The following is a 13,027-nucleotide window of genomic DNA, read 5'->3' as shown; positions in this document are numbered from 1 at the left end:
TTGGTGTAAATGAAAATAGAATCTGGTCTTCTATATTAATCCCAAAAGCTAAATTTAGAAGTAAATAAATGCAAGTTATTCATGCAGGAACTATAAAGCAGAACACTTCAAGTTATTTCCTATCAGTGTGAATTTATGGCTTAATCGTATAGTATCTTGGATCTCAGCTACTTCATTATTGGCACTTTTATCTGAACGTTACACTCCACGGGTCTAATTTTGTGCTGACGTTAGCTGGCTCAGTGCCACCAGCGTCAGTGAAGCTGTCTTGATTTACACCATCGGTTAATCTGGCCTTGCCATATTTATCTTCTCTCTCCACTGTTTTTTAGGAATCATTCGTCTGAGGGATGGATTTCATGATCGCTACCCAGTGGAAGATTACCTTGATCTGTTTGACTTAGCAGCGCATCAGATTCAGGGTGTACTGCAGAGTGAAGCAGCGAAAGAAAACAGCAAGATGAACAGCATCATTATTGGTAGGCCAGATACTGCCTCTGCAGCATAGATGTCTGTATCTCCAGGTTTGCAGCGTTTTCATGAGAGGGGCATTTTCCCAGATGCGAGCAGTTCACAGCACCAGTCCACTCATGCCAGTTTTCTCTGCTATATCCGGGTAGTGCATAAGTGTTTGCTTTTTCACTTCAGTATTTAATAATTAAAAAAAACCCAAAGACCCTGATGACTTCTTCAAACATAGTTTTCATTTTGTCTTAAGTAGGAGATACTTGGCTATAGTCACAGGATCCTTGTCTGTAGCTTCAGATTCCAGTGCTGCAACGATGTGTGTTTTGTCCCAAGCGTAATAAATAAGTAGTGGTATTGCTGCTTACAAATGGGTGCCGCAGAAATCCTGTAGCTGGCTGGAGACAGCTGCCGTGATAGAGACGCCGCTCCTTGCGGCTCTTCTCAAGCTCCGAGGTGGAAGCAGATCACTGCCCATGAGAAACGTCGGCAGGAATGTCCAATTTCTACTTCTGCTCTTTGCTAAAAACAGAAAATCGAGGGGGAGGGAGTTTTCACTGTTTTACCATGCTTACTCTGTCACCTCAAAATCTTCCAGGGAAACCAGATGCTTTCCATGAAAATACTAGCTGGGCAAAAGAGACAGTTCCCTGTTGAAAAGAGTTTTGAAATAGACCTGAAGTCATTATCCTACAGAAAATAGAGGCAAGATTTTTGCTGATTTTTGCTCAGAGGGAATACCCTGCTAATCAGATCTAACCAAAGTTTTAACCTATGGTATGATGTAGCTTAAACCACAGACTCAGCTACAGTAACATTCATTTGATACTTCCTCAGCCCCCACTTAGGTCAATCATTTTGCTTTATTAAATATTCAATGTTGAACAAAATTTGCAAGATGAGGTCTTGCAAAATGTTGCCATCAAGGGCATCTGCATATTTTCCTCGTATTTACAGTAATATGTCCTGTTCTTTCTCGGGTGAAATGCATATACTAATTAAATTCACTAATCTAATTGGCAACATACATCTTTGATTACTTACCTCCTGTTGCAGCTTTTTCTAGAGTTCATGGTTTTTTTTTCTTTCTCATTTCTTATAGCATTAAGGTTATGTTTGCTTTTCTTATTAAGTTTACAGGAAGAGTTCTGAATGATTATACTCATTAAGTCAGTTTTTATAACCCTGATTTAAAAAACAAAAAAGCCCCGAAACAAAAAAAAAATCTAAGATGAATCTGTATGCTATATGAGGATAAGATTTGCTTAGAATCCTGCATTTTCTTATTTCAGATTATTAGAAAAAGAAATCTAATTAAAGCTATAAACATTTCTTTAGCTCATCATGTTACATTATTTTGAAACATTAAGCTTCTTTGGATATTATTACTTAGTGGGTAATTATTGTGTTTTCCCAAATAAAACAGTGGCTGCTTAGAGATGAGCCAAAGATGGCCATGCTGATCTAGCTTGAGGCATTCTGAGAAGGACTTGCTTATATGTGATCATTAATATGATAAATTCACAAAAATGTCTTGTGAAAACACAACAGGATTTTAGTCCATTAGTGACAGAATAAAGAGGTCATGCATTTATTCATTAGGCAACTTAGTAAGTCATATGTTCTTCAAGTCCATAAGAAAAATTAATACGTTTTTGGTTGTGCTGCAGTAATTTGGCATAAAAATTCCTGCAGCAGTGATTAATTTATCTCATGTTCACTATGGTGCTCTCTCTTTGGAGGTATTAATGGTTTTGGCTGCTTCAGGAAATTAAAATTGTGGTCAGCAGAGGCCAGAGTGAGTTTACTTTTCCTTTTTAATTCTTGACAGTCATCTTCTTCTGAGAAGGTCTGCCTTGCTGAACCAGGCTGTCCTGGGCTGACCACCTTAGACCAGCACCTTGAGTCCCACACAAGTTAAGAAGGACCCAGTATGGAAAGGAAGCTTTTATTCACAGTCGGAGTAGAAGTTAGACTCCGTCATACGTTCACGTAGCTGAGGAGTTCCTGGGTGAGAGGGAGAGTCCGACTTGCTCACGTAGCGTGCTGCGGTCAGCAGGGCTGGCGAGATGGGTAGGTGGGATCCCATGGTAGCTACAGCACGGCGGAGAGCCCGGGCCCAGCGATGGCGACCCGCTGCCTCCCTCGCGTGTCCATCTAAGCCTCCCAGGGAGCTGCTGCCTCCAAATTGGAGGTCTGGGGTGTGCTGAGACCATGGCACTCGCTCCTTCCCCGCCTGCGCAGCCGCACACGGTCTGCCGGGTGCCTGCGGTCTTCCCTGCTCCTGGGCTGCCCGCAGACTCCGGCGGCATTTCGAATGGCCACAGCTGAAATGACTTCTGTGGAGGGCACTGGCTTGCGGTGCGAAGAAGAAAGTCTTTATGTCCAAATGCATTACCTTTATTTGATTCACAAAAGAACATCCGCTTACACATGTGCTGGGTTCAGGTTTGGTCATCATATGCAAGCTAATTAGAGAGAATCCAAAAGAGAGGATCAAATACGATCAGAGGTCTACCAAACAGAGAAGTGTGAGGGAAGATCAAAAGAACTGTATTTCTTTAGTCTAGAGAAGCAGAGGCTGTATATAAAAGGTTATGGAGACCAAGGGCTTGAAATTGCCAAGAAAGGTAGACTCTGTGCTAGGAAAACCTTTCCAGTTAGCTGGATGGTGAAGCACTGGAATAGCTTGCCTGCTGAGGTTGCTGCAAATTATGTAATTCATTAGGAGCTTGCTTCTCTGAGATCAGGAGCATTAAGAACAACTCTTGGATGTAGCCTAAGGATGCTGCAAAGAGCATGAAGGTCTTGGAAAGCTACATGGTCCTTCTGCCTTGGGGCTGGAGAGGCCAGAAGTTCTGTGCAGCCAGTTCCAGCCCCAGTCAAATGCATTTGCATGTGTTAACCACTAACAGGAAGGACTGTGGTTAGTGGATAGTAATAGTTCTGGTGAAATTACATAAAACCTGCCTTAACTACCACTACATTCATAAAAGTAGTAGGCAGTGAGAGTCTTCCAGCTCTGCAGAACATTAGCCAGATCCATTTGTAAGAACCAGCAAAGTATGTTTTACGATAAAATTAATAGCGCCACTCTTAAGTGGTCTACAGCAGTTCAAAGTCTGGATATAGGATTTGCATACATGCCAATGCAAAGAATGAAATGAATTATTGATAGAGATGCTTTTTACTTTCCAGGGGAGGCCAGTGCCTCGACAATGTGGGACAACAACGCTTGGATTTTCTTTTATGACAACAGTACAAATGGAGAACCTCCATTCTTAATCCAGGATTTTATCCATGCCTTCCAACCAAATGCCAAACTTATCATCATGCTGAGAGATCCTGTTGAAAGGTGAGCAAGGATTGCATTGCTGAATGTGCAAGCAAGTTTCTTCTTATTACTTTTCTTACTGTTACTTTGTTCCCTTGCTCTCTCTCTCGGTCACAACTAAATGTCCACACAGTGTTTGACAGAATTATTTGCTTTATAACAGGAAATCTCAAGGATTTTTGCTCTGTGTGCTTTGGAATTTTAAACTGTGATTTTTAAAGAGGGGAACGTGAGTGTAAATACCACAGCCAGTGCCGTGCCTGGACACTTGAGGTACTCTGAACAAAGTAATTTGCACCTTGCCAAATACAGTAGAGCTCTGCTACTTGGGCTAATATGCCCCGGCTCTCGTCGGGGCCCGCTAGGCTGGGAATGGAGCTGCGCTTATGTGACCCAGCGTGAGTGGCCCTGTGAAGTGCCTCAGTCCATGTTCAAGGGAGTAAATGAGAAGGTTTCCACCTTTGAGGGGCATGCTGCTTAAAATGATTAAATACTGCAAGCAGCTCCAGCATCAACAAATGATACAAACATTTTTTAACGGGTCAGGAGACCCATTTCCCAACTTCCAGCGGCCTGTCCTCACCGCAGGAGGTCACAGACAGGAATTTCATGCCGGACAGCTGGCTGACGTGGCTTCGTCCTGTCAATTCCCGACAACCCCCCGACCGCTTTAACCACCCGCCGCAGTGGGGGTGTTGCTCTTCGCCAGCTGCGATAAGGGGGAGGTGAAAAACGAGCTTCGTCTCCCGCGCTGCAGTTAGAGCCCGTTGGCTTCTTTGGGTTTCTGCCTCCCTTTGCCTTGTTGCTTATAGCTCGTGTGAGCCACAGGGGGCAAAGCGGCCCTGGCGGGCTGAGGGCAGCGGGGCGGCGTCCTCGCAGCGGCCGAGAAGGGCACGGTGCCGGGCAGCGCTCCGCGCGGCGTCCCAACGCCCTGCCCTGCGGCGGGGCATTGCGCTGCCTTTGGGGAGGAGACCTGCTTCCCCTCGGGCAAAGGCACCGCCGCCCCGGGGGCTGCCGCGCTGGCTGCGCTGGCTTTTGCGCCCGTACGCGTCCCGCTCGGCTTGTCCCCTGTCCCTTCGCTTGGTGGCGCGGCTGCCCCGGCGCGGTCATTTAATCGCAATGGGTTACGACGGAGGGCGACGGCTTCGAGAAGCAGGAACAGCCGAAACCCCGATCGGCAACGGTTTCATTTCTGTGCCGATGTCCCCAGCTTTAAAAACAGATGGAAAGAAATACAGAGAATCTCGGCTGCCCTGCGGAGGGAGAACTCACCTGCAAGCACATAGTTTTCCGTAAGATGTCAGCAAGTCGTGGAAATTATGGGTTTGCTTTAATGGATGATTAGAAATAACAAGCAGGGAGGTTAAACCCTTCACACAAGGTGCAGCTCGGGCCCGTGGGGTGAGCGATGCCCGCTGGCTGCCTTCCCCGCGAGGAGCCCGCCAGCCCCGCCGCCTCGTCCCCGGAGGAGCGGGCCTGGGAGCTGCCGTCAGGCGACGGCGGTCTGCAGGCGGACGCGCCTTCCCGCAGGCGGAGGAGCCGGCGCAGCCGGCGCCGCGGGGGCTCTGCGCGACGCGGACGGGGACCGCGAGGGGTTCGCGCCGCCCTCTCGGCCGGCATCCCCCCCCCCCCCCCGACTTGCTGGCTCGGAGCTCCTTACTCGCTCGCTGCTCTGACATGTGGCTTTTCCATTTAAATGAGGAGGAAGTTTTCTTTTTCCCTCCTAATTATTTATAGAAACAGGGTCAATTTCTTACTTTTTACCTTTTACAGTCAACTTTCAAAGTTCCAGTAAAAAGATTTAATATTTTTAAGTCTATCAGCATTAAATTAATATCTATAGAATGTAATTGATACAAATATCGGCTACAGAAACATTTTTAAGCAGTTCTTAAAGCACCCGGAGCAAATAGACTTAGAGTATGCAGTGTACGTTAGGGCAGAATATTGTTAAATGGGCAACTTGAGCAAACGAGGCAATTTTTCTGTTCCTGAAGCAGCTGAGTCTCCCAGGGCACCCATGAAATTAAGGCAGGCGGCAGGTCAGCGGTCACCGTCTCCGACCACGTAGCAGCTAGTCTGCTGAGCCAGCTGGCTGCTCCTCCAGGGAATTTCTCTGCAGAGCCTTAACTGAGCGGGGACCAGGCTGGGAAAACCCGGGGCAGAGTCAGCGCGGGCTCTTCGCTTGTCTCTGGGGACCGGCAGAGCTGCAGGTTGCCTTCTCCTGCCTGCTCTTCCAAAGCGTTCCCAAGCACTGTCCTCGGCCCCGGCACCGCTGCTTTTAAATGTCTGATTGTGCATCAGCAGAAATAAAGCCTCTGTGTTTCCTAGCCGGTGAATCCTACGGACAGCGTTGCTCCCCCTTGGGTGCCGTCTCCTCATTCGCTATACTTTTCTGTGGCCTTTTTTTTTTTTTTTAATGCGTAAAAACAGAATTGAAAACATCCTGCAACAAATGTAGCGCTCCTCTTCCTTTTTTAAATGAGCACAGCGTGTTCATTTATTTCATGTGGGAATTAGTGTCCTGTTCTCGCAAAACACTAACATAAATAATGAGTGCAGAGGGGCTCTTCCCGTGCTTAAGTGCTTTGCTGGATTAGGGCCTAAACTTTCTAAATTAAATGATGAATTTTAAAGTACCTGTGGAAATCTAGGGACCAGACTTTTTGGTTTAATAAAATATTGAAAGGAGTTTAAAAAAAAATAAAGTGGGTGCAATGCAAGAGGTTATTGCAGCAATAAGATGAGGCCTTAATCAATTGATTTTTTTCAGTCATGACTTAGACACCTGCGCACTTTGAAAGAGGGTGAGAGAGACGTAGGATTTCTGGAAACCTCAGTCGAGAGGTGGTTCTGCGGAGCTGTAATTCTTGTGCTGCAGACGCACGGTAGAAGCCTGACTCTCTTTCAAGTGCTATAAAACTGGCTCCAAAGCCCTGCAGTATTGTTGGGGTTCTGATCATAGTTTATAAGCCCAAAGAGGGGCCAAAAAACCCCATGTTCAGGGGATGATTCACAATCTTATATTTATGCCATGTTAGAGCATTTCCCTTGTCTCTGTTTGAACCATATTTTTCTTGAAAGATTCCAACCACGGTTTCAGGGATTAATATAAACATAAATCTGTTACTTGCTTGTAGCCCCTTCACCTGCCCACCCAAATGGACTCGTTTTTAGATAATCTTTTTCTGGTGATATTTAAGCAACTGGAAAACTTGTGCTAAAAATACGGAAAGAGAGGATACCTTGTCGCCAGCGATTCCTGCTGCTGGTGGCTCTCGCTCGCAGCAGCAGGCTGACGCCGTCTATTCTGCTTGCTTGCTGCGTTGCAACCGCAAGCCCGTGGGGGGCCCAAGTCCTGCCGTCCTCGCTCGGCAATATAGAGGTGCGATTGCTTAGGGAACGTGGCACGAGGCTGTAGCACAGCGCAACCTGTCGCTGTAGTCCGTGTGAATTGTCCACCTGGTTACAGCATTTAAACTTTAAATAAATAAATAAATAAATAAAAAGACATGGGAAGTTGTCAGCTGGGAGCTTTAACTAAAAGTCGACATCGAAGCGATATGGGATTGGAGATGGAGCTTTCTGCAAAACCTGGGGAATCGGGAGTCCTTTCCATCTTTGGAGGATGGCCAGTTTGGTAACCACACAAAAACCACTCTCTTTGGTTACCCCTGCCATTCTTCCGTTGTTTTCGATTTAGAGGGTAAGCTTTTGGGATGAGAACTGTTTCTTTCCATGGCAGTGTGGAGCACCAATGGGGTCCCAGTGTCAGCTGAGACCAGCTCTACTATTCGTAGATAATGCAAAATAGAAGTATATATATTCGAAAACTTTGCCTTCAGGAGAACTGTGTTGGCTCACCATTACTAGGGCCCTGATCTCAAGAGATGCTGAGCTTAAAAGAGAGGATGATGTTTAGCAACTGCTTGGAGTGGATGTTGCTCTAAGCCAAAACTCATCAAAATGAAGAAGAAAATCTGTCACTGAGTGAACAGACTGTTAGTAGGGTAATGTTGCACATATACATACCACTTTTCTCAATTAATGTGACTTATTTTCATTGTCATGTAAATAGATCTTCTTTCATTTCCTTTGTCGTTTACTTATACATTTCATTCGCAGATTGTACTCCGATTATCTGTACTTTGCTAGTGCTAATAAATCTGCAGAAGATTTTCATGAAAAAGTGGCAGAATCACTGCAGCTGTTTGAAAATTGCATGCTGGATTACTCATTGAGAGCCTGTGTCTACAACAACACTCTTAACAATGCCATGCCCGTACGTATTTCCTTATAGCATTTAATTCTTTACTTATGTAACGTTACGTCGTGTCAAGGTTATATATATAGCAAAGCACAGTGCAAATAAACACCAAGAAATAGAACTTTCTCCTTTTTCATTTGTAAAGTGGATGACATAAATATATATGCAAGCATGTAAAAACTGATGTACTGGCTCAGCTGTCTCCTCAGTCTGTTCCCTGATGAATGCCAACAGCAATAATACAGTCTTTCTATTGTGCAGGAGTATGGAGAGCACATTTAGTGAAGATTACAGTTGAATGTGTAAGCTTTTTGCAGACCTCTCCAAAAAGTAGCTCTGGCACGGATCTTTGTGGTACAAAATTGCCTCAAAATCAGAATAAATTACTTATTCTTTTGCAAGAAAAGGCTACCAATAACCAGATAAAACCTTTTCTTTAAATTATGCACATCAGTAAATGAAAAAAAAGACTTACAGAAAATGCTGGCAGAGGACATGGGGAAGTATTACAAGCTCAGTTTTCCAAAACTCACATTTTTAGTGTAGAATGGATTTCAAGATTTGCTTGAGGGGGAGAAAAAAAGCCTTTTGCACAATAATATGGAAGAGATTGACTTGAAGGATCAACTCTGGTCAGTTTGCCATCGAATCCTATTTTATTTGTTAAAGCTGTAGCGGATTCGAGGGGAATGCTTTCCTCTGAGGTTTCTGGGGAGAAGTTAGTGTCAGTAGGGCCTCCTCCGGTCAATAAAATAGCCATAGAAGAGTGCGTTAGGTAGGCCTGACCCCTGCAGCAGTGTGGCAAGCAGCGTGCTCCTCTCCCTTACCTTGGCAGGTGGTTGAAGCGGCTGTTGGCTGAGGATAGCCGGGCTAACCCCGGCGTGGGTGGGGGTATGGCAGCGCGTGCCACCCGTCTCCTGCTGCAAAATGCTTCAGATGTCCCATTCCAGAAAGCCACGAGCAGGTTTCGTAAGAAAACACGAATGCTAACCGTGTTCCTCAGTGGATTTTTCAGCCTCTGCTCCAGCCAAGCAATAGTCCGTTAGGTGCAGGGTTTGCTGTATATTGAAAAAGTAGGGATATTTTTCTCCTGTGAGCTCATTAGATTGCTAATTTTGTCCACAACAGTAAGCTTTGTTTTGCTCTTAATTAATACGTTCCTGAAACAAGGCAAATGAATGTCATGGACATTGTTACTGCTGATAGCTGTTAGCCTGTGCAGCAAGAGATGTTTATCCTCACTTAAATTGGTGAAGAGTCTATCACCCAGAGAAACCAAGGTGTCCTCCCTGAAGCTGCAGGGTGGCTTTTGTGGAGGGGAAGATGGCTTGGGAAACCCCTTCGTTGCCCTTTGACGTCTAGGGAGAAGCATCGGAGCTTATGGAGGAGACAACTTGGTTCTGAAGAGCAGGAAGCAGCAAAAAATGAGCCGGTACAACAGGCTGTGTAAGGAAGAAAAGGAAGGTTCTTGTTGATCCCAGGAGAACTGAAAATGACTTTCTGGGATAAATTAAAGTTCCTGTTTCTGGTGGATAGTCTTAAGAATGATTCCAAGCCTGTGTTCTGTAGGTGCTCCAAAATGCTGCAGTCCCAAACCATACTGCGCAGCCGAGACCTGTCGCTCACTGCCCTTGCTCTCGTTTGCACAGCGTTCAGAGAAGCGGGGTGGTGCTGACCGTGTTACTACGGCTCCCGCCAGTGCGAATGAGGATGAGGCTAATGTTTAAATCAAATTAAATGATCTTATGTGTCAACTTCTTGTGTAACACATAATATGTAGAAAAAGAAGTTTGCTAAATATGGAGGCCTACCGTAAGAAACCACCAAAGACACTCATCAGCATCACACATTGCGATAATAATGATTTACCAATAATTTGGCTCATTTTAGTAGAATTTAGGTATCAATCCAGGTTACACAGTGCAGTGTAAAAAGGACAAGATACTGTTGTTATCTGACTTCCACAGTCCTGTGGTGACATGACTTGAGGATGTTAAGTCTCTGTTCTGAAAGATACTTCTGACCTGGGATTCATGTCTCTCTTCTGAGCATAAAGACATTTAGAAAATATTTATAAGCACAGTCAGAGCTTGGACTTTAAAGAACACTAGACTACCTGCCCTCTTTATGTCTCAAATTTGTTACGTAAGATTGAGGAAAGTAACCGAGATGAGGTCAGGAGAGGCTGAAAGACGGGCTTTTCACACGCGTGCTTGTCCTCCTTGATCTCGCACAGCTGGCTCGCTCGCTAAGTAGGACGAGGCACCATTAACACGATGCAGCTGTCCCTGCTCTTGCGGCTTAGAAGCTGCTCCGTGTTGTTAGCCATGAATACAGCCATAAGGTTGAATGCGAACTCTCCGGAGCAAGTCTTGCCAGTCCGTTCTTGCTCTGCCCTCGGTCGAAGGTGTGTTGGAAGATCTCTTTTTTATCGTTATGAACGTTTAGTGGGCCAGTCTGCCATGTCCCCAGATCTAGTGGTTGCAGTCGGAGGCTAAAACAAAAGTAACCAAATCTAATCCCTGACACTGAACAGCACGTACCTGCTACCTACGGCAGTGCGATGCGGTGCCGCTGCTGTCACTGGGACAGGTTTTATTTCTCCCTGACAATTCTGAGAAAGCTGTGAAACCGCCTTCTTAGGACCTGACGAAGTCAGCCAGACTCAGCACCTTTCCTTCACGTACTGCTGATCCCGTAGCTGGAAGCTCTTAGCGTCTCCTTGAAGACTCAGCCGTGCTCAACGCCACGGAGGCTGGCGGGGCCGTGCCGAGCGCCCGGGTGCGCGCCGCTGGCTCTGCGGAAAGCTTCTGTGCGGCTCAGCGGCGGATGCGCTGAGTGCCCGGCACTCTGCAGCCGGGAGCAGGTGCCCTCAGGCCCGCGGCAACACGAGATCTCCACTACCCGGAGAGGGGGTGTTGGCAAAGATTGACTTAAGCTACGCTCAAAACGAGAGCAAGATCAAAGAATTTTTAGACTTTTTATCTTTATGATCCCTCAAGAAAGCACATTTGAGATTTTTTCCAGAAGACAGAGGTGAATGTTAGTTTGTCACTGTTCAAAGTGTTGTAAATGAATTAATTTTTGTTTGTTTGTTTTGCTTACAGGTAAGGTTGCAGGTCGGTCTTTACGTTGTGTATCTTTTGGACTGGCTGACTGTTTTTGACAAAGATCAGATATTAGTTCTTCGCTTGGAGGATCATGCATCAAATGTGAAATACACCATGCACATGGTGTTCCAGTTTCTGGATCTAAGTAGGTGTCATCTGGCTACTTTGAGAGAAGTGCAAAAAGTCATATTATCCCTCTCCTAGATTATTATTGCTTCTGTTAGAAGAGAAAGCAGAAGCATGTGAATCTGCTTTTGAAAAATACATTAATCTTGTTGCTTTGAGTCAAGCAAAATTAGAATTCCCAAATTTCTATAGAAGGTTTATGAGAGATGATTGATGTTAGAAGGTCTAATAAGATGATATTAAAAAAAATCAAAATCACTTATAGTGGAGGGATATATCTTGCTATACGGAATGGGGTCCTGCTTCTGAAGGCAGTCAGAGCTTGTTTGCCGTGGGCTTACGTAGATGCAGAGCAATACCACGCATTTTAAACCAAAATAAAAGTGCTTACACGACCCATGAGTGAGGCTGGTGGAGTTTCACTCTAGCAGGTGTTAGACAACTCACGTCATAAAATAATTGCGACTCCAAAAGGGACAGAAAGTTATGTTGAATGTCATAGTTGTTTTCTGAAAACAAATCTTTTCCTCCAGAAATGATTCATGCTGCTTGTTGTAGAGATGATTAATTAATACGAAGGAAAGCATATTATTTCTATATTTGTTGACTGTGATTTATTTTACAAACCTAAGCCTGTATTCAATATGCTGAAACATCACCTCTGCTAACACACAATGCCATTTGTCTTCTCTTGGCAAATGTATTTATTTAGGCATTTATCTTTTTTAGCATAGGCATTTGGGGAAAATACACTAAAAGATAATGTTCTCTTTTACCCCAGGACCTCTAAGTGAGAAACAAGAAGCTCTGATTACAAAGAGCCCTGCATCAAACACTCGGCGACCTGAAGACCGAAGTCTGGGACCTATGCTACCAACAACGAAGGCAATTTTAAGAGATTTCTATAGGCCTTTTAATACAAAACTGGCACAAGTTCTTTTTGATGATGCTTTTTTATGGAAGAGGACATAATATGTAAATTTAGTGCCACAAATACAGTGTTTAAAGGAGTTTTTATTTTTTTAAATTCTATTTTTGTGCGTGGATATTTACATTTTTCCCATTCCAAAGAGAAGCCGATTGATGAGATGAGACTCTCACCTTCAGTCAGCACACGTCACAACAGTTATATCGCATTTTCCTTGTGCGAATGTAAAGCATCTTGCTTATCAGTTTCTTTTACCCCAGCAAAGGAGTAGAGTGGAAAAGGCGTTAGTATGAAGGAGATGTCTTGCACTCTGCTGGGATGTTGAAGTTTAACCTTCTCTAAGATGCTGCAACACAGAATTAGCATCGGTCTCCTGCAATTACACTTATAATCTCACTTTCAGTATATGTTATTCATTCATTCTTTCAAACTATCAATGTCATTTAGTCATTAAAATTTTTAATTGAATTCAACCTAAAATTTTGTTTCTTTTTGTCAGCATATTCACAAATGCAGTCTTCACTCACACTAAAGTTTTTCTGTTTCCTTAATTCTGAAACAAAGACAAAGGCAAATGACTTTAATGGATAATTGTATTTGCGTAAATTTTCAAGCCTAAATTGTATCTTCAATATAAATGGACTTTCCTAACCACAGTTCTCCTAAAAGAAGAATTTCATATTCCAGGTAAGAATGAATGACTGAAATTTAAACAACAGGCCGCATACAATGTTTAGCGTAACAAATCCATTTGTCTTCTGTATTTTGTTCATGTAAATACAGATATGTATCATCTA

The 13,027-nt window shown here is 44.3% G+C and overlaps 1 protein-coding gene across 1 annotated transcript in view; it reads left to right on the top strand.

Annotated features, from left to right (window-relative positions):
- CHST15 (carbohydrate sulfotransferase 15) overlaps positions 1 to 12,703 on the top strand; it is a 43,640-nt gene extending 30,937 nt beyond the window's left edge. Inside the window, exons 4-8 of the mRNA XM_067299569.1 lie at positions 333 to 479; positions 3,664 to 3,820; positions 7,925 to 8,081; positions 11,174 to 11,321; positions 12,084 to 12,703. Coding sequence (XP_067155670.1) covers positions 333 to 479; positions 3,664 to 3,820; positions 7,925 to 8,081; positions 11,174 to 11,321; positions 12,084 to 12,274 — 800 coding nt within the window. The 3' untranslated portion in view covers positions 12,275 to 12,703. The remainder of the gene's footprint in view (positions 1 to 332; positions 480 to 3,663; positions 3,821 to 7,924; positions 8,082 to 11,173; positions 11,322 to 12,083) is intronic.
- The last annotated feature ends 324 nt before the right edge of the window (positions 12,704 to 13,027 follow it).

The sequence above is a fragment of the Apteryx mantelli genome, chromosome 7 (assembly GCF_036417845.1).
Source record: "Apteryx mantelli isolate bAptMan1 chromosome 7, bAptMan1.hap1, whole genome shotgun sequence".
Classification (NCBI taxonomy): domain Eukaryota; kingdom Metazoa; phylum Chordata; class Aves; order Apterygiformes; family Apterygidae; genus Apteryx; species Apteryx mantelli.
The sequence above is the reverse complement of the archived record's forward strand: the minus strand, read 5'-3'. Positions and strand labels throughout refer to the sequence as shown.